The sequence below is a fragment of the Mustela lutreola genome, chromosome 1 (genome assembly GCF_030435805.1).
Source record: "Mustela lutreola isolate mMusLut2 chromosome 1, mMusLut2.pri, whole genome shotgun sequence".
NCBI lineage: Eukaryota > Metazoa > Chordata > Mammalia > Carnivora > Mustelidae > Mustela > Mustela lutreola.
In genome coordinates, this window is record NC_081290.1 from 62,645,343 (window position 1) to 62,664,787 (window position 19,445).

Sequence of the window (19,445 nt, forward strand, 5' to 3'; positions counted from 1 at the left end):
CATAATCTCTTCAAAGCTCGATTTCCTCACACATAAAATGACGACAGCACTACCTCACAAGACCCAATGAGACTCAATCTGTTGACAGCCCAGCATGAACCCAGCACAGTGGAGGGCTCACCGGATGCTGGTCTCCCCACCGCTCCCCACGGACACTGTTTCCAACCACAGAAAGCACCGCTGGCATCTTTCAAGTAATCATTCCCACACTGCATTCTGAATTCCCTCTCTTGTACAACACAGGGAGAAAATCAGATGGAGAGGCAGTGTAGATCTATGTACCAATCCTGAGTCCACCATTTATGAGCTTTTAAGTTTGCCAGCCTCTCCCAGCCTCTCAGAAGGCTCACCTCAAAAACTGGTCCACAAAACCCATCCCCGAGGGCTGCTCTAAGGATGGTGGTGGGGACTGGATGGATTCAGGGCAGTGTCTGGCGTCCAGGAGACGCGCTGGAAATAATAGCCACTGTGATTAACACGGACGAGGGGACTGAGGAAGACGGCCGGGCCCTGGGGCCTCAGCACGCCATCATCCTGAGATTCATGCAAAGCAAAATCCCACCCCTGCTATGCTTCAGATACAGCAAACTAGGCACATGCTGCCTACACAGGGTGGCCACGCGGGGTCAGTGCTAAGAGGATGCTGAGATCGCAAGACAGGGCACCACATGGGGCAGGGGAGGCAGTGTCCCACCTTTCCTGGGGCTGGTGGGCAAGATTCCTTGAGCAAAGTGCTCTTACATTCCTCCTGGTTCAGAGTCCCCAGCCCCCACCATGGTGATGCACCACAAGTCAGGCCCTGTTCCTGGACTCTGCTGGTTCTGGGGTAACTGGAGGAACCATCCTGCCCAGCCCCAATAGATATGAGCTCCTAGTGGGACAGAAAAAAACGCTGTCCTTCTGTGTTTCCTTTGCTTTATGCAAGTACAAACACCACAAGATGTCTGGGACAGTGTTCCCTTCTTTGCTTTGTATTTTTGCCAACACGTCCTAAGGAAGAGATACGAGGCAAGACTTGGGTTTCAGTTCATACCTGGGTATTCTTCAGTAGCAGGTTTTTCTTCAGACTCTTGTGAAGGATGCTGTGAACCTTTCTCAGAAGACGTGGATTCTCTCGCCTTTGTATTTGGCTCTGGTTCCAGCTTAGATCTAAACAGATAAACAGCAACCATATAATTTGCTGACACCAGACAACAGAGGGAATCACGTGTGACCTCTGCACATGTGTCCTGTGCCCTCTGTAGGAGAACAGGGTTGCTAAGCAGCAGCTATCCTGACACACCTCCCGTGGGGCACTTACTACAAGGGACCGGGGCCACCACCTGCAGGGAAGGCTGGGCACCCTAACCGAAGATCGCAGGGGTAAGAATGCAGTCAGTAGGTGCTGAAGGCAAGAACGCATGAACCCACCCCACATACCGACACCACACTCAACACGTGCGCGGTAAAGCCTGACTGCTCAACAAATCCAGGACGCGATTGTTTCACACCAGTGCAAAAGTGTTGCTAAATACACACACACCCACACATCATGTAGTATATGTAAGTAGTATCTTAAATAAATTCACTACAAAAACTCAAGCAACTTTTCTCAGGAACCAAGGCCTCTGCACTCCTTCTATGCCTGTCCTATTTTCCACCTTCAGGGTGAGCCTCGATCTCACCTCACTCAGAGAGGCCTACCCTGACTGTCCCATCTCAAGCAGGCTCCCCCATGTCCCACTGTGCCATAGCCCTTGTCTTCTTCATTAGCAGGCAGCATCTGGGATGACCTCGCTAGTTCCTTTGTTTATGGCCTGCCTAGCTCCACAAGAGGGCACGCTATCAGAGCAGGCTCCTGGGCTGTCGGCCATGGTCACCATGCAGCCCCAGGTCCCAGATGGGTGCCTGGCATTCAGTGTTTAATAAATACAGGTTGAATGAATGGATATCTTCTGACAGTCAGTAATTAGCTAGCAAGAGAAAAAAACCTGTTGATTATGAAACAACAAGCCTTATAACAGATTTCCTGGGACCCACACAGCACTATAAAAATTATGGGTAGATTGCTAAAAAGATCTATGGTGAATTCCATATTACTAGCCAAGAAGACTACACATAAAAGGAACAATGTAAATATATGTAAGGATGATCTTGTTAATGCCAGCTAACATTCATGGAGGACTTATTATGTATTGGGCATTTTTCTAAGCACACTATATGGATACATTTTTTTAATGCCATACATCCCTATAGGGTAGGCAATGATCTGACCTTCTTCCAGAGGAGGAACCAAGGTATATGGAAGCAAGGAAACTCGCCCAGGTCAACCATTTCATAAATGGCTGGGCTGGGATATGACTTAAGGAACCTGTGTCAGAGGCTGCTCGTAACAGCTGCTCTCTGGACAGCAGAGTCTACCCACCATGTTCCATGAATAGGGACTTCTGGTAGAATGAATCAGAAAACCGAGTCAAAGCCAGATAGGGACTTTACAAAATTTTAGAGCCCTTAATAATGCTAAACTATATTTTGAATTTCCAAAAAGGATCTTTCCCAAATAACCTGACTACAGAGACCACTCTCATGGGGCTTTTGGAAAAAGACTAGTGTGCTAATAAGAAAGGCTGTTTAGGAAATGCTCTCCTACAACATTCCTAAAAAAATTTTCCAAAAGTAACTAACATCAACCTCCCTAAGCATCCAGCGATGGTGGCTGGGAAGCGTCAGTCTAAAGCTTAGTGCCTCAAAACAGCAATAATCATTTACTCTCCATCAGTGTTTCTGGGGCCAGAAATTTGGGAGTGGCTTGGCCGGGCAGTTCTGACTGTGGGTCCTTTCTAAGAGTGCAGCCCGATGCCAGCTTGCCACATGCCAGCCTGATGTCAGGGGGCCTGCCAAGAAGGCTCCTTCACATGGCTTCCAAGTAGGTGACGGTGGGGAGCCTCGTTCTCTCATCAGGGGTCCACGGGAGCATCACTGTCTCCCCAGAGCAAGCAGTCTCTGAGACTGTGGCAGAAGCCTAGGCACCTTTTATAACAGCCCAGAAGTCATACGCTGTTATTTCTGCCCAGCTGTCATTTCTGCCCAACGCCATGGCCCAGGCAGTTACAATGGTCCCCTCAGGCTCAAGGGGAGGGGACACAGACCTCACACCTCCCTCCCAGTGGAGCAGCGTCAAAACTGATTTTAATAAGACCATGTGGGATGGGATATGTTTAGATGCAGCCATATTTGGAAAATACATCTGCTACTCCAAGTATCACAAATACGGAGATACAGTTATAAGGATATTGATCACAGCACTATTTACGATAACAAAACAATGACTTAAATTGTTCACCAAAAAGTTCCAGGTTGATAGGGAGAAGATTCAGGGAAAGAGAAAACACCATTTGTAATAGCCAAAACAAAAGATAAAAGACTAGCAAGGACAACAAACATCACAGTATAGATTTAACAAGAAAAGCCCGAACCCATGTGTGAAAAGCTAAAAGATGTTCTTGAAAGATACAAAAATATCCTGTAACAAATGGAAAGAGACATATTCTTAGATGGGAAAAAGAAATATAAAGATGTCAGTTCTTGTGGAATTTAAGAAACACAACAGATGAAAATGGTGGGGGTAGAGAGAGGTAAACCATAACACAGACTCTCAACAACAGAGGACAAACTGAGGGTTGTTGGAGGGGAGGTGGGTGGAGGATGGGCTAACCAGGGAACGGGGACTGAGGAGGGCACTTGTGGTGACCACTGGGTGCTGTCTGGATGTGATGAATCACTCAGTTCTACTCCTGAAAAACCAGGAGAAACCTAGATGCAGCTTCCAGTTGTCTTCTCCCGCTGAAATACGACAGACGGCACCTAATTCTCTCAGCAACGGGAATGAATGCACATACAGAGTGCTGTCCCCACGGAAAGCTCCCTGGGGCCTTGGCATATGGCCTTTTCACTGGGAGTCAGTCATGCAGCTGGGAGCATCCAAATAGCTAGCCTTCAGTTCCTCCAGAGGTCAAATGCAAATAGTCTGGTCCAAGGCCCCTCTCATAAATCACACTGTTGGCATAAACTCTCTGGTGTGACAGTCTGAGGCTCCAGGTGTGCAAAAACAATACACCCTCTCATCGCGCAGGATACACCAAGAGCTTGGAGATTATCTTCCAAACACTGGCCCACAGCCAGTTTCTTCACAAGGTGCAGAGTTGGGACACCCTAATGCTATGGAATAAACCTTCTCTGCACAACTTCTACTCCAAATTTGCTAGAAGTATTCATCATGAAGGCTTTATGATAACTTTGGGGTGTACTCTTGAGAAAGAAGTAACATTTTACCAGAGAAGAAAGGATATGGTAGGCCCAGGGAAGCTAGGAATGGGGCCACTGAGTCACAGGATGGTCTCTGCACTCTGGAGAAGTATTGGCTATTTTAATAAAAAATTATTTTATACTTTCACAAGCCACGGATGAGAGTTCCAGTTACGGCACACCTGTCCCCCAATATCTGTCATTTTTATTTAAGCCATTCTAATAAATATGAGATGGTATCTTGTTGGTTTTTTGTTTTGTTGTGAAACAATCACATGCAGAAAGATCTTCAGTATAATCTGAAGAACCCTTTCTCCTGAACCACCAAGAGTAACCTGCCAACCTGTCCCTTTCACCCCGAGTATTTTAGGGATTTCCTAAAAACAAGAGCATTCTTTGATACAACCAGAATACAACATAAGAATCACGAATCTTCATGTCGCTACACTACTTCCAGCCTTTCCCTGGACCCATTCTATTTTGCCTAGTTGTCGCAATGATTCTCTTCCTGATAGAAAGATCCAGTTCAGAATCACAAAGGCATCTGGTTGTCATTTGTCTTCAGGCTCCTTTGGTTTAAACACTCCTATTCTCTCTCCCCAAGTTTCATGACCTTGATACATGGTGATGTGCCAGTTATCCTGTAAGACATCCCCTAATCTGAGTGTGTCTGATCTTCCTCACGGCTGGATTCAAGTTGTGCATCTTTGGCATAAAAAGTGATATTCCAGTTACGTTCTTTCTCAGTGCATTCCATCAGGCTGCCCATGGTTTCACTTTCAGCACCTGACTGAGGTGGTGGCTGCCAGGCTTCCGCACTGTGAGGTTACGCTTTCCCCCTTTGTGGTTAAGAAGTTATGGGGGAGGGAGAGCTTTGATACTAAGCAATTATCAATTTCAAACCCTCAAAGTACTCACTTCTGTACTCCTATGTAGATGGACTCACGATGTCCTATTTTATTCAGTGGGTTATCATCTGCTACTATCTTTTACTTGATGCTCAAACTGTCTCTAATTTGGCCAGTGGAAACCCCTTCAAACCGGCTTGGTCCTCCCTCCATGTTCCCATCATCTTTTGAGCCCTTTCTTGCTGTCTGCTGCAACAAAATGGTCCAGGTTCATGTTCTACTTTCCCTGCCCCAGCCCCAGACTGAGCCGTTTCCACAAGGAGCCCTGGTTCCTGGAAGCTGAACCAGCTTCATAGAAGCCAAGATCTGAGTGCTAAGCAGGCTTATGGCTACTGGGGTGTCCCTGCTTCCAGGCCTATTTGCATACCCACCCATACATACTCATTGACAACAATATTTATTTCTATTTCCACCTATGCAAACTGCACAGGAGTATACCCTGGTACCTTTCCTTCCAACCCAACACCGCAGGGTTCATTCTGGCCTCTTCCCTTTCACTTCCCCAACTGTGTGAAACCTGGCTTCTATCATCCTTATATATTTACTTATTTGATAGGTACCCCTACATAACCAACCTGTCATCTCCACTGCCACTCTTACCCCCACAGGGGCACATCCCTCTGCTTACTCTGGCTGTGACCAGTCTTGGGAGACTGTGCCCCTCCACCCCCACCCCTGCACTCACTCACCCAACTCTGCCCCACTCTACAGGGGCAGGACTCAACTGTTTAGGAAGAAGGGCTTAATTGACTTTTAAATAAAGGGCTCCTGTAATGTCTATAATCCTTTGTGTCGAGAGTATGCTAATGGGCCAGTTTTTAATTTAAAATGAATAAAAGACTGCAATGCAGTAGACAAAGTAGAGAGCATTTTTTTCCCCTAAGTGATAAAAACAGATCTCATTATACACAGAATGTCTACTGCAATCCTCAGGGAAATTACAAATTAACTAGTTGAAGGTACTTTGAAAAAAGCAATTTTTAAAAAGTCATCAGAAAGATCAGTTTATGCCCCATGATTTATTTAAACTGTCTCTAACTGAAGGCTGAGCATTTCATAGCTGCAGTCAACACGGTTTCCACCTGGCCAACATCTGCTTCCAGGTCCCTTATTTGAAAACCCTGGGATTCTATTTAAAATTTAGGAAGAGTAGAAAGAGAGAAAGAGGGAGAAATCAGGCTTCTCAGTTTTGAAACAAGAAGGTATGTGGAGGAAATTCTTTGCCTTATACACAAGTTAAAAGAAAAGTGATTAATATTCCAGAGTTAAGTACGGCTCTAACACTTCTTTTCTGCTCCCCATCAAGGCTCTCTGTAGAAAGAAGATATTTTTGGTACAGGGTATTAGATACCATCATTCCAGAAGTGGCTTTCCGACGCAGGTACCCACCCCAGCGTAGGCACTGTGCGCACACAGAACAGGGAATGCCTCCCAGTGCTGGAAGTAAGCCGTCCTCACTCCCACACGGGTGTCTACTGGGCATCCGGCCCCAACTGCCCAAAGTGTGGTCCACAGACCTGTGCCAGATGACGAATTGTTTGTTACTGGTCGGCTAAGAGACAAGCACAAAAACCAAGAGCAAGAAACATTTATAGCAATTTGCCACTGCCACAAAATCAGAAACACGTCCACGGAACAGGGTACAGAGTTTAGATGAGACTCCGGTGGTGGGGTTGGCCGCAGCATCGCCTGTGAATCTGACCTGTGCCGGGGAGTGCGCATCTGTGTACGATGGACAACAGACAACACATGACAAAAAAGCAGTCCCTCACCTCGAAGGTCTGTTGTGAGCCAGGGGTCAGCACACTTTTTCTGGAAAGGGCCAGATGGTACATATTTTAGGCTTTGGAGAACATAGATGACCTCCATCTTGTATTCTTGGTTTCCTTTTTTGTTTTACGAACCTTTAAAAATGGAACAACAATGTTCAGCTCGAGGGCTGTACCATCACAAGAAAAGGCTGGACTTGGCCCAGACACAGTGGTATGCTGATCCCCAGTTCCAGAGAGTGAGTGCAACCCAGTCATGGGTCGAGAAACAGGGCACATGCTTTCAGCTCTCGGATGAGTCAGATTTTAGGATGTCTAACACGGTGACTATAGTTCTAACACTATATTGTACAACTGAAACTTGCTAAGAGTAGAACTTAAACAATCGGACCCCCCAAAAAAAGAAAGACAGACAAATATGTGAAATGACAGGTATGCCCCTGGACGAGATGAACAGAAGCAGGAGCCATTCCACAACGTGCCTCTGTATCTAATCACCAAAGCGCACACTGTCATCATCTTACGAGGTCACGTCACTTACACTTTGGTAAATCTGACATTTTTACAAGGGGCAAAATCACTGCTATGCACCTCGTATCACATGGCATCACTTAGAGTTTTCCTCCATCTTTGTCATCATCCCTATCCCTCCCCCATAAAATTTACTTAGCTCTTAGTATGTGCAGGGTCCTGGGTTAGGGGCTGGATTTTAAGAAGTAAAAGGCACAAGGCTGCCCTTGCCAAGCTTCCAATCTAGTTGAGACGAAGGAACTGAATCATAAATAATAATACAAGTACACTCTGTAAGATCAAGTAAGCAGAGGAGAGTATGAGTCACAAGAGCACCAGTGCCTTTTTTCAAAAAGGAGGAGGAAAAAAGGAATGTAGTGAAATCTTGATCTTTCGTACCAACTTAAGGGAGTAAATAATAAATGTAAGGTCAAGCACCCAACCACGGGATCAGGCAGTATTTCCTGAAGTATGCTTGCCCGAGATTCAGGAGTGAAGGACTTCACAGCGAACAGGGCTTAGGAAATCAAGGCACGGCAATGTACACTCAGTGTTCCTCAGGCTCATTTGACCAAGAAACTATCTTTAGAGTAACACTTACTTAGGTCACCAGAATCCCGTCAGGTACCTTAGGAAACTCTCACATTACCCTTCATTAGAATTAACAGTAGGATCTGCTAATATTCTGGAAATTAACTTTGAGCTACATGGGTAAATGCAGATGGTGCCTCATCCTTCCTCCGTAATGTTTCGTATCACCCAATGTAAGAAGTTCGGGCAGTGGGTCTGATCCTTCTCAAATCTCCCTTGAGTCAGGAGAAAATAGCCAAAAGTTCCCACTCTAAGGACATCATAGTACTAGTGAAAGTAAAGTGTTCAAATCTGGGCCTAAACCAGCACACTTTAAAGCCAGGTCATGGGTCGACACAGGATCAGATAATCCACCCCTGGGTAAGAAAGAAACAGAATTTACAGAGACAGGCCTAACAGTGTAAGTCTGAATCTGTTCCGGGGCTCCTATCTAGCCTACAGTGCCTCCAGAGACAATCCTCTGAACTCGCAGAAATGAACATCGGAGGTTTGTTCTGGTTTCTAGACAGCCACCTTAAACCTCTTCCCCAAGAAAAAGCCAGTAATACAGGACCTGATTACTTTCTGAAAAGGGGAAATGTTTCTGATTAATTCAGATGGCTTTTAGAGTATATTCCTGGGAAGGCATGTGATAGTTAAATTATAACCAAAATATTAGTGCTTTAAGATGGTTAGGATGATAAAGGACATATTTCAAACCTTTTTGGGAAGACAAGGTCACTTATACCAATGTTGTGTCCACAACCTTTTCAACTTATAGGCTCTGACTGTGTAGACCTGAGGAGCCAGGCATTAGTGACCATGCCTCACTCCTTCCCTCACTCAAGAACCATTAATTGAGCACCTACTTTGTGGCAGCCTCTGATCAAGGTGCTGGGAGAGCCAGAGATGGAAGACACAGTGTCTCTGCCTTCAAAGGGCTCAAGGTCTTAGTGCAGGAGAAAGAAGAGACATGAGACCACAGTGAAAGTTCTTACTTGGGGCGCCTGGGTGGCTCAGTGGGTTAAAGCCTCTGCCTTCGGCTCAGGTCATGATCCCAGGGTCCTGGGATCGAGCCCCACGTTGGGCTCTCTGCTCAGCAGGGAGCCTGCTTCCCTTTCTCTCTCTCTGCCTGCCTCTCTGCCTACTTGTGATCTCTGTCTGTCAAATGAATAAATAAAATCTAAAAAAAAAAAAAAAAAAAAAAAAAAAGAAAGTTCTTACTGGCTGTCAGGTCCAGCTGAAGACAACTGGCAGCAGGTGCCACTGCCAACTCAGAGAGCTCAGCTGCTGGGGAATGGGAGAAAAAAGTCACACTTGACAATGGCGCTACCCTTCTAAGAAAACACAGAGAGAGAAAGAACAGCAGAAAGATCAGCTGAGACCACTTCTGGCTTAATGAGCAAAACATTTCACCCATTTTGGGATAAGCGCCCTTTGCTACGAGAGACCAGCATGTTATCATCACTGTATGAAACGAACACCGGCAGAGAGTATCTTTCACTCTACACTATGAAAGACTTCAAATAAACAGCCTGACAGTTCCCTCTCTACCAAATATGCTTTACTTCTGCCAAGAACAAAAGAAACATGAGAGTAGCAACTCTGCCCTAAAATGGGAGCACTCGGGTTTCTCCAATCTAGTTTAGGGGAATGATTTTTATCAATACCCATCACCAATCAAGACAAAACAGTACAAAAACAACCCACAAATCCAACTTGTGAACTTATCTTTGGGCAACCTGTCCTTCACTCACCCAGCAGCCCTCAGGGAACGGCTTCCCCAGACTGGGATGGGCATCGTGCTGCGTGATGGGCTCGGGGGTCTGAGCAGCTCTCCAGAAACGTACATGTTACACCGACGTGACAGTGTGCAGGGAACCCACACAGAAAGGAGCCACCAGCAAGGCCCACGGGAGCCAGGGAGTCTTTACAGAGCAACCAACATCTTAACTGGGGCTGGAAGGATAAATAGGAGTTTGATGGCTGGAGGAATGGGGAAAAGAGGGGCAGAAAGTACAGGGATAGGTGAAGGGCATTCTGGGCAGAGAAATGAGCAAGGACTAAGGCATGAGGGCTTCAAAGAACAAGGCTTCCTGAGGACACAAAGTTATGTAGGGTCAGAGCAGAGATCCACAGGGACTGAGTGAGAAGCCAAGGCTGCTGTCTGACTGTAGTGGGCCTTGAATGTCATGCTATGAAGCTGAGCTTCTCTAAGACACAGGAAGTGAGGGAGTGGTAACACTCTATGTGTGTTTTAGGCCGTCGTCTTCTGGGATGAGGTGAGGAAAGAACAGGGAGGAGCTGGACGGACTACATTGTGTGGGCCACATAGCTACTTCCCTCAAGGTCTTTTGCTCAAAGTAACTGGTATAGGCCAGCTATGCAGCAGGAGTCGAGCCTGTACTTGACTGTTGAAATGAGAACAACTCCCATCTGACTGATCTTAATTTGTCGAAACCTCTGTTGAGAACCAGGAAGTGAGGGGGCAGCAGCAAAAGCTTCTTCCCACTTTTACCTGGGGTACCTGCTAAGTCTCAAGGGTCAGGGTCCGCTTGGGTCAGGTAGCAGAAATGGGTGCCTCTCCCACTGGTAGGTGGGGGGCCGAGTGACCACCACCCTGGGGGGGATGGTAAGTCACTGGTGGCCAGGCCCACCCTCCTCCTCCAGGACGGCTCTGTGCATCCCACCACTTGCTCTCCTCCCCAAGCTGGGGCTGCTTTCATCTTCTGTCATCACTTTCCCAGACCCTCCTCTTTCCATGTCCAGCACAAAGCCCATTGTTTGAGAAGTCGGCCACGTTACCCTGGCATTCAACCAGGGTAATGGTTCAGTTGTGTGATGCTGAGTAAGGAGCCCACATTCTCTGGGCCTCGACGTCCTCAATAAAACCAGACACCAGTATTATTAGCAAGAGTAGTTGTGAGGATCTAATGGAACTGACATGCTAACAAGCACAGGGTGAATGCGCCATCGTAGGTAACAGCCCAAGCTAGTTACCACTCCGCACATCCCAGTGCGTTTTGTTCTCATGACCCAGTAAGGTGGGGATCTTGAATTTTTCCATTTTACAAGGAAGGAAACTAAGGTGTAGAGAAGTCAAGTGATCTTGCCAAAGTCACACAGCTTCTCAGTGGCAGAGGCAGGCTGTCCAGCTTGACGGTGAGCTCTGAGACCTGACACTATGCTACTCCTTAGCTCCCTTTCCCCCTCCTGAACTTGGTAATGGGCAAACTGTGACATATCCTGATTCAGTGGGCTAATTTCTCATGTTTCCATAGCAACCCAGTCGGACTCTAAGCTTCTAGAGGGCAGAGACTCTATCTCTTTCTCTCTCTGCATATCCTTATCACCTTGCTATAATGAATAGTAACTACTTGCTGGTCGATGACTTGGATCATCTACTCACTATCCCCACAGATACTTCTGTCTGTTGGCATTACAATTTCAAATCTGCCTCACCAGTGCACAGAAGAGTTAACACAGCAGGCCTGAGACTGCCCTCCTGGGCAAGGCCTATGTGCAGGCTCAGCCCTGGGCCGGTGTCTGGGAACTGGGGCTTCGGGAGGGTTCCCATAGCCCTAACTGCTGAGGGGTTCCCTGTGCCTGAACTGCTGTATGTCTGGAATTTGGGCGTGTGCCAACCAGGAAGGGCCTCTGTGAACAGCCCCCAGTGAGATCCCTGGCCGGTGAGTTTCCAGTGAGCTTCCCCAGCGGGCATTTCTCACGAGTTGTCACAAGCCTCATGCTGTGTGACTCCACTGAAGGGGACTCTTGGAAGCCCACTCCCAGTTTCCTCTACATATCACCTGTTCCCTTTGCCATTTGCTCTGCACCTCTTCACTGTGACAAATCCCAGCCACAAGTTCCGCAAGTCCTCCTAGCACGCCCCCTAACCCAGGACTATACTGAGGGTCTCGGCATAACCAGAATTAAGAAAATTTGTCCCCACGCAGTATGTTCTGTTACTTTCTCCAAGAATGCCCTAAAATAGTTCAAGGCCAGTTTAGAAGTGGTCAAGAGTTGAAGCTGGGACTTAGCACTGCCTGCTCATTTTAAGACTCCTAGCTCAGGCTGGGTGACCAGCTGCAAAGGAAGCAGCTTCGAGTCCCTGTGCTCTAGAAGCTGGCATGCACCCCTTTGGGGAGGACAGGCTGGGGAACAGACCCATGCCACAGGAGATACTAAAGGCTAGCACTGATGCTTCCTAGCTTTGTGGCCTTGCGCAAGTCATTTAACCCCCTAGGGGCTTTAACTCCTCACTTGCAAAAGGGGGTTCCTAAGAGCACGTGGCATCAAGTGCTCTGTTAGAAGGGAGGTGCGCACTGATGACCTAGGGAATGCCTCACAGGGGCGCACTGGCTGCTGGGCTCCCGCCTCAGGAAAGGACTTCAAGAGAGCAAGGAGAGGCACCGGGGACAAAGAGAAAGACATACGATGGCTAAAAAATGTGTCAGCCACACAGGACTGTTACCACAAGATGGGCCAGAGCATGGATTCTGAATGAACAAACAGCCTGGGCTCAAAGGACGGTTCTGCCACTTCCTGGCTGTGGGACCTTGGGTGAGTTACCCAGCTTCACCAGTGGCAGCCTTCCCCTCTGGAAAATGAGGATAAGAATGGTACCTGCCCCACGGGGCAGGTGGTGCGGAGTGAAATCACCAATCTAGGACACTGCCTGACACAACAGTCAGGGCTCCGTAAGCACTAGTTATAGCATTTAGTGAAGATATCCAAGCACTGTATGTTGCAAAGCATAAGGATTCTACAAACATAAGAGTTGCTATCACAACTATTATTAATTAAGGAACCCCAGACGAGACAATACTTACAGTCTTTTCTTATCCACCACTCGTTTAACTCGGATGGCTCTCTGTTCTGAGTAAAGTTTACATACTCCTGTTGTAGGGAAAACACCAGAACAGAGACCATTTAAAACCATTTCGCAGGTAAAGGTGTCATTAAGTATAAGGAGACACTACAGTCTTCGGCTAGCACAACTAAATTTTGCATCACGTCTATGGTGAAATGCCACATTCAACCTTTAAGATAAAATGAAATACTTTTTAAGTAATCTTCAACGAAATCCAGAACCGCGCTCCTGTGCTCCTTCACTTGCTGGGAGTGTATCTCCTTGTGGGCTGGAAGAGAAAAGGACAGCAGTCAGGTCTCTGCACTCGACTACACAGGGAACAATTCATCAGCTTCCTCAGAACAGTTTCTGTATGCAAAGTGTTTGCAAAAATACAGCGATAAGAAAAGTCTGCATCAAGTGACATTACATTTTTAGAAGAGGAAGATTTATTGGGCTTCGCAAGAATAAAAGATTTGTTAAAACTACAGTCAAAGAATTTATGGTTTACTACAACACGCAGGGATGGTACCTGACGTGCCCCACTTCTCGAGAGCTGACCCCATTTGTAATACCAGTATCCAATGCTCAAGCTGACCTTCAAGTAACATGTTTAAATCGCACTCAAGCCCCACACTACCCCACCTGTCTGGGCTGCTTTCAGTCTAGAACATTCTGTCTTCGCCCCTCAGCTACTCCCATTCCAAACCTTCCTTCTCCACAAAACCCTCCTCGACTCTCCTAGCGATAAGGATGCCTGGCTTCTGCGAACTAACATGTCTGCTTCAGGTCTGTGTCATTTATTTTGGTAGGACAGCTCTCATTTCCTGAGACTGAGTGCCTCCCACATGCAGGTGCTCCGCAGGGACGTGACACATATGACTGCTAAAGCAAAAGGCAAGCTGGAGGCCAAGTTTTTACACACAGAGAAGCTAACCAGGTTCAGAGTCAATAAGAAGCCCATGGTTTGGTACTTAGTTGCTGGTTTATTCATAATCATGTACTTCTAGATTATTTCAATGAATGTTTAGGCCCTTAAGGGTAGGAGACATGAATCATGTTTTTACTATTGGGCTGCTTAACCTGAGATTCATTCACATGAGCGACTATACACAAAATTCTGTGAGGATGTGTGTTTCTCTGGCAAGAACATACATAGCTTTCATCAGACTCTGAGTGGCCCATCAGGGCTATGATGGAGGCTTCCTAATAGAAATCGACGTCAAGAATTCAGCAACCTCTGGCCACTTTGAGCTCTGTGCTATTTAATGGAACCTGCCTCAGCACATCACAGAAGGGCCAAGGAAGATACACGACTAGGGAGGCTGTCTCACTGCCCCCGTGAGAATGAAACATCAGTGAAGACGACGTGCTACTGAGAACCCAGGAGCCAGCCACAGTGCTAAGCATGTGCTGAACTCAACTGGATTCTCCTAACAACCCCAAGAGATACACCCTAGAACTGTCTCCACTACAGACAAACCAAGATGCACAACAACAGAGCGCCTTGCCCAAAGCTGTGTGGGTAGGAGGTGGTGGAGCTGGGGCAGGGGTGCACCAAACCAAAGCACCCACGGCTCCAGCGCCCTCCTCTTCAGCGTGACAGTCTGCTCTGGAAGTTTCCTACTCCAAGTAGAGAGCTGAGAATGCCCTCTTCGGTCCCTGTCCACACGCCATTGACCACTGACCCCCTAAATGCCCCACAGAGCACAGGGGTGCGCAGAAGCTGTTCACTCTGGCCCTTAGGAGATGTCTGTGCGTGGAGAGGTCCTCCTCACCTCTCTCCTCCCACTGTTTAACCTGAATCACGGCCTTTTCATTACTTTCATGGCTGATCAAGAAAAGAGGAATTTTAAAGTTTTGAAACCTAAACCTGAACAATAATACTGGAGAGCCCTTAGCTGGGCACGCCCTGTGAATACTGGCTGAGGCTTCACAAAGTCCCAGCGGGCGGACTGCACCACTCAGAGCACCTCACCTTGAGTTCTCAGCTGCTGAATCGCTTCAGAGCAGGTCCTCATGAACGTCTGAGCGTCCTGGTCTATCTGGTCTCGTTCTGTGTCTGTCATCCTTCCATATTCAGACATGACGTGGCTAATAAAAAAAAAAGTGGGGCGGGGGACAAAATTTTGAAGCAGCCACAAATGACCACAGATGTTGTCTGGATGGGTTGTGAAGGGAAGAGAAAGCTTCCCTATCAACATGACATTAAGCCGAGGCTGGGTGAAGACGAACTGGCCAAGCCAGGAGGTGGGGGAGCGTTCTACACAGTGGAGGTGATGGACACGGAGGCCGTGAGTGGGCAGCCCACTGGGCTGGCGTGGCGGCATGGGCCCGAGCGGAAGTGTGGGCTTCGGCTCCAAGAGCCACAGGGCCGCCAGTGAAAGGTCCCATGCCACACGAGGACAGGAGAACACCCTGCGAGCCACAGGGAGAATCACGGGGGCTGCTATCGGGAGCCTTGAGACATGTGTGGGAAGCTGATTCAGGCTGCCATTTTTTCCACGTTGACTAGCAATCCTCATGACCCACAATAAAAGAGCTTTTGGAAACATTTCATTTCCCTGATGTTAAGTTAGAAAACGTGAGCTAGGGAGGGTGCTCACCTACACGAACGCAGCACTGTGAAGCTCAAGATACTAGGTTTAGAGTGCCTGCTCCTCTTCCTAACAGGTAGGCAGGTGTGGCAGCACTGTTATTAACAGTGATTCTAATGAGCCTAATTAAACACAATGGAGGTTGTAATGGAAATTTAAAATCACAAAATATCAAGTTAAAAGGGACCTCAGAAAAGGTACAGACTCAACTCATTCTGTTTCAATCTACTAGCCCTGCCAGCCACTCATCCTCCCTGAGAATAAAACACAAAGTACCAACTCAACATGTGACCTACTTCCTGATACTCACGCTCCTACCCTGCACCCCAACCACACGGCTGCTCTGCTGCCCACGATTGGCCACACCCACTCCTGACCCTGCTGCAGCCTGGAATGCCATCCAGCAGCTGTTCTTCCAACAGATGTCAACACGCTTCCACCACATTCGGATCTCAGACCACAGCCAGCTTCCCTGACCACGCCCTGCACTCTCCCCCTGCACAGACCACTGTCGCTGATTCCTCAGTGCCTGTGCCAGACAGCACATTACTGTGACTGAGATCCAAAGGCCCCTTCCACCCTGCTTTGTGATACAGGGTCTAGGGCACTCCTCTACTGCCGTCTGTCCCTCGCTCTGCCTCATTCTCCTTCCAGCACTTACCACTCCCTGAAATATGGATGTTGATCTCCTCCCAGGAGCACGTAAGCTGCAGGAGAGCAGGGATTCTGTCATTTTCCCTTTGTTTCCCCAAACCGAAAATGCTGTCCAGCACACAGCAGGGGTCCTAATAGTAGCTGAGCTTGTCGCTTGCACCAGACACTACTCTCAATGCCTGGTACGTATTTCATGGACTCATTTAATCCTTGCAATTCATCCACTCATTTACCTCTATACTAAACCCCCATACGGCAGGCACCGTGGCAGGGACTGGGGGTCCACAATTGGAACAAGGCTTATTTCTGATCCCCGCAGAGGGCAGGTACCAAACCATGGGGGTGTTGACACAGAATTAAGGGGCACAAGGAACTGTGGGGGACAGTGTTGGTCTGCGAGTGGACGGGGGACCAGGGGGTGAGAGGTCAGTGCATGCAGGGGACAAGGGACAGTGGGAAAAGACCTACTACAAATGCCCACCTGCAGGTCACTGTTGGAATGACCATACAATGCATGGGCCACACAAGGATCGTCCAGAGTGTGAAAGGGAAAACGGGAGTGCACCAGGTGCTCCCCGCACACTGGACAGCTGGACCATGGCATTCTCAGGGCTTTGTGTCACTGCAAGGGGCAGCATGCTACCTGTGCACAGTCAGCGTCTCCACACTGAACATCTAGTGCAAGTCTGCTCTAGTTTTCAAGGGAATGTAAATGCTATTGTGATAAATATACATTTCTTTAAAATTGTACTGAAGCTACAACAGCTATTTCTCCAGTATTAATAGGTTTCCCCCAAATCCAACAATCATACAAATACTCCATTATCAACTGTAGAGGAGCCCACGAGGTACAGAAGCTGGGGACGGCTGGCATAGCCACTGGAGGACCTCAGAAAGTTTGCATTTTCCATGGGGCTAGCCTGGGGGTAGATGGAAGCAGAACCTGGGTGGTGTTGGGTGCAGGCATGGTGTATCTGAGGAAGCTGTCTTTAGCAACAAGGACTGGCTGGCTGAGAAGGGAAAGAGGAGAGACGAAGGTCCAGAGCACGGCAGGCAAAGGTGTGGAAGGATAGACGTTCAGGCGTCAGGTCAAGGATAGCACAGGAAGTTTCGGACATGACAGATGAAGAGATGGAGCAACTTGAAAGAGAGTTCAAACTCTCATTTTTCTGTGAGGATTTAAAAACAGCACCAGCTGTAAAATGGGCCTTTGAAACACATTCATCAAAAGTAATGAAGCCCTGCCTGTGACATAGCCCCAAATTAACTATCACAAAAACAGAATTATTACTGTTTTGAAAAGGTTAACTATCTGGCAAATAAATTCCAAAAAATATATTCTCATCGGACATGCATACAGAAATTCATCAAACTTTAATTTTATTTCCTTTATGACTTACAGACGGATAATTTTATTATAGGCCCCAATTTACCAAAATACTAGATCCAATTAAAGGAGACCAAGTTACGTATAGGTCTAGATTAGTCAATTCACTTTAAGAAAAAGGGAGGAAAAAAATGGGCAGTAAGTTTATTGACTGGTTCAAAAATTCGAAGGATTTTTTTTTTTTTTTTAATTATATGATCAGTATAAAGGGGCAAGTTTGAAATTACAAAATACCACTGACACCATGCCTATTACTTGAATATGCAGTTAGGTGCCTCCTAAAGATAGAGAATAGATAGAATAGTGTAAATGATTTTTTTAAATGATTTGAGAGAGAGAAAGAAAGAGCTTGTATATAGGGGTATGGTGGATGGGGGGTGGGCAGAGGGAGAGAGAGAATCTTGAGCAGACTTGCCGTTGAGTGTGAAGCCCAACACAGGTCTCAATCTCATGATCCTGAGATCATGACCCGAGCAGAAGTCAAGAGTCAGACACTTAGCCGAATGAGCCACCCAGGTGCCCAGTGTAAATGATTCTACTCCCTTTCAAAGGTTACTGAAAAGGCATGGACAAAAGTTGAAGGCCACGATCTTATTTTTGCTCTAAATATTACACCAGGGCAAGGACATGACCCTGTCCACAGTACATGCCTGACACACACCACAGATTACCCTGCTGATATCTAGGCTACAGATATGAATATAGACCCTGCTCTCCATGAACAACATCACAATAGGTAACACTCACAGCCTTATGTGTACGTTTTTACATCACAAGCTAAAGGTTACATAAAGCCTCCTGTGCATTAATACTACTCACTGTGCTAAGTGTGTCACATACCCATTTAATTCTCAAAACTCCACGAGGTGGGTACTATTTACAATTCTCATTTTACATAGAAACCAATTGAGGCATAGAGAGGTTAAGTAACTTGCCAAGGTTAGACAGCTAGTAATTAGTCTAACTGTAATTCAAACTAACGCATCCTGGCTCTGGAGTCTACGTTCTTAACCACCACCCCAGGGACCTCTCATGTCAAAAAGGTAATAGAGTTCAGGGGAGAGGATGCTTTTTCCCCACTAGTTGGTGGAAAGGAAGGTGACCTATGAACCCAATCTCGAAAGGCAGGATGTGGCCATGGGGAGACAAGCGTGGACACTCTCAGGAAATAACAGAATGGAATCAGGAGAGAGCAAGTCTGTCTGGAGAACAGTCAGTGGTTCCATCGGGCTGGAGCCCAGGCCAGGTGGAGCAATGAGTTTTTGGTGGGCCTCCAGCACTAGTCGAAGTTTCATTCTGTAGCCATTGGAAGGGCTGGGCTTGATGAAGATGAATACGGCAATATCTCGTTAGATGGAGGAGAGGGGGAAAGCTCGGGTAATAGGTTACCAAACAAGGCAGAGAAGCCTGCCTTACTCATCTCTGTCTCCTTAGCGCTGTGTAAGAGGGAGGTGCTAGTGCATTTCTGTTGGACTGAAATTTAAGAAAGGAGCAATGGCAGAGCGTGGGTGGTGGCAAGGACGGGAAAGAGGAGATGGATCTGAGAGGTAAAGCTGTCAGGAACAACCCAGTGTCATCAGATCCTGGGATCTGGGGCCTGGATGAGCAGCAGACATGGATAGAAACAAGGAACACAGAAGGAAGAGAAAAAGAGCTGGAAATATAAAAGAAAGAAACCACGAATAATGCTCATCCTTACAATGCAGTGTAGAAGGACAGAAGTAACGCTCTGGAGACCAAATGTTCCATGACCGACACTGTTTTGAAAAAAGAAACCAGGGCAAATGGACTTTTAGAACCGTTTGGTGATAAAATCTGGGATACTAAAGGAGATTTTAAGTAACAAAGGATGGCTTTCTGAAGTTCTAGGATCTAGGAGAAAGGGGTGTCACTGTGAGACACAGTGCCATGGCC

The 19,445-nt window shown here is 47.1% G+C and overlaps 1 protein-coding gene across 2 annotated transcripts in view; it reads right to left on the minus strand.

Annotated features, from left to right (window-relative positions):
* STX18 (syntaxin 18) overlaps window positions 1-19,445 on the minus strand; it is a 116,782-nt gene that overhangs the window by 21,502 nt on the left and 75,835 nt on the right. For both annotated transcript variants that reach the window (XM_059165397.1, XM_059165406.1), the window contains exons 3-6: window positions 14,872-14,987; window positions 13,105-13,182; window positions 12,874-12,940; window positions 1,034-1,149 (exon numbers count right to left, since the gene is read on the minus strand). In XM_059165397.1, the coding sequence (XP_059021380.1) occupies window positions 1,034-1,149; window positions 12,874-12,940; window positions 13,105-13,182; window positions 14,872-14,987 (377 nt within the window). The remainder of the gene's footprint in view (window positions 1-1,033; window positions 1,150-12,873; window positions 12,941-13,104; window positions 13,183-14,871; window positions 14,988-19,445) is intronic.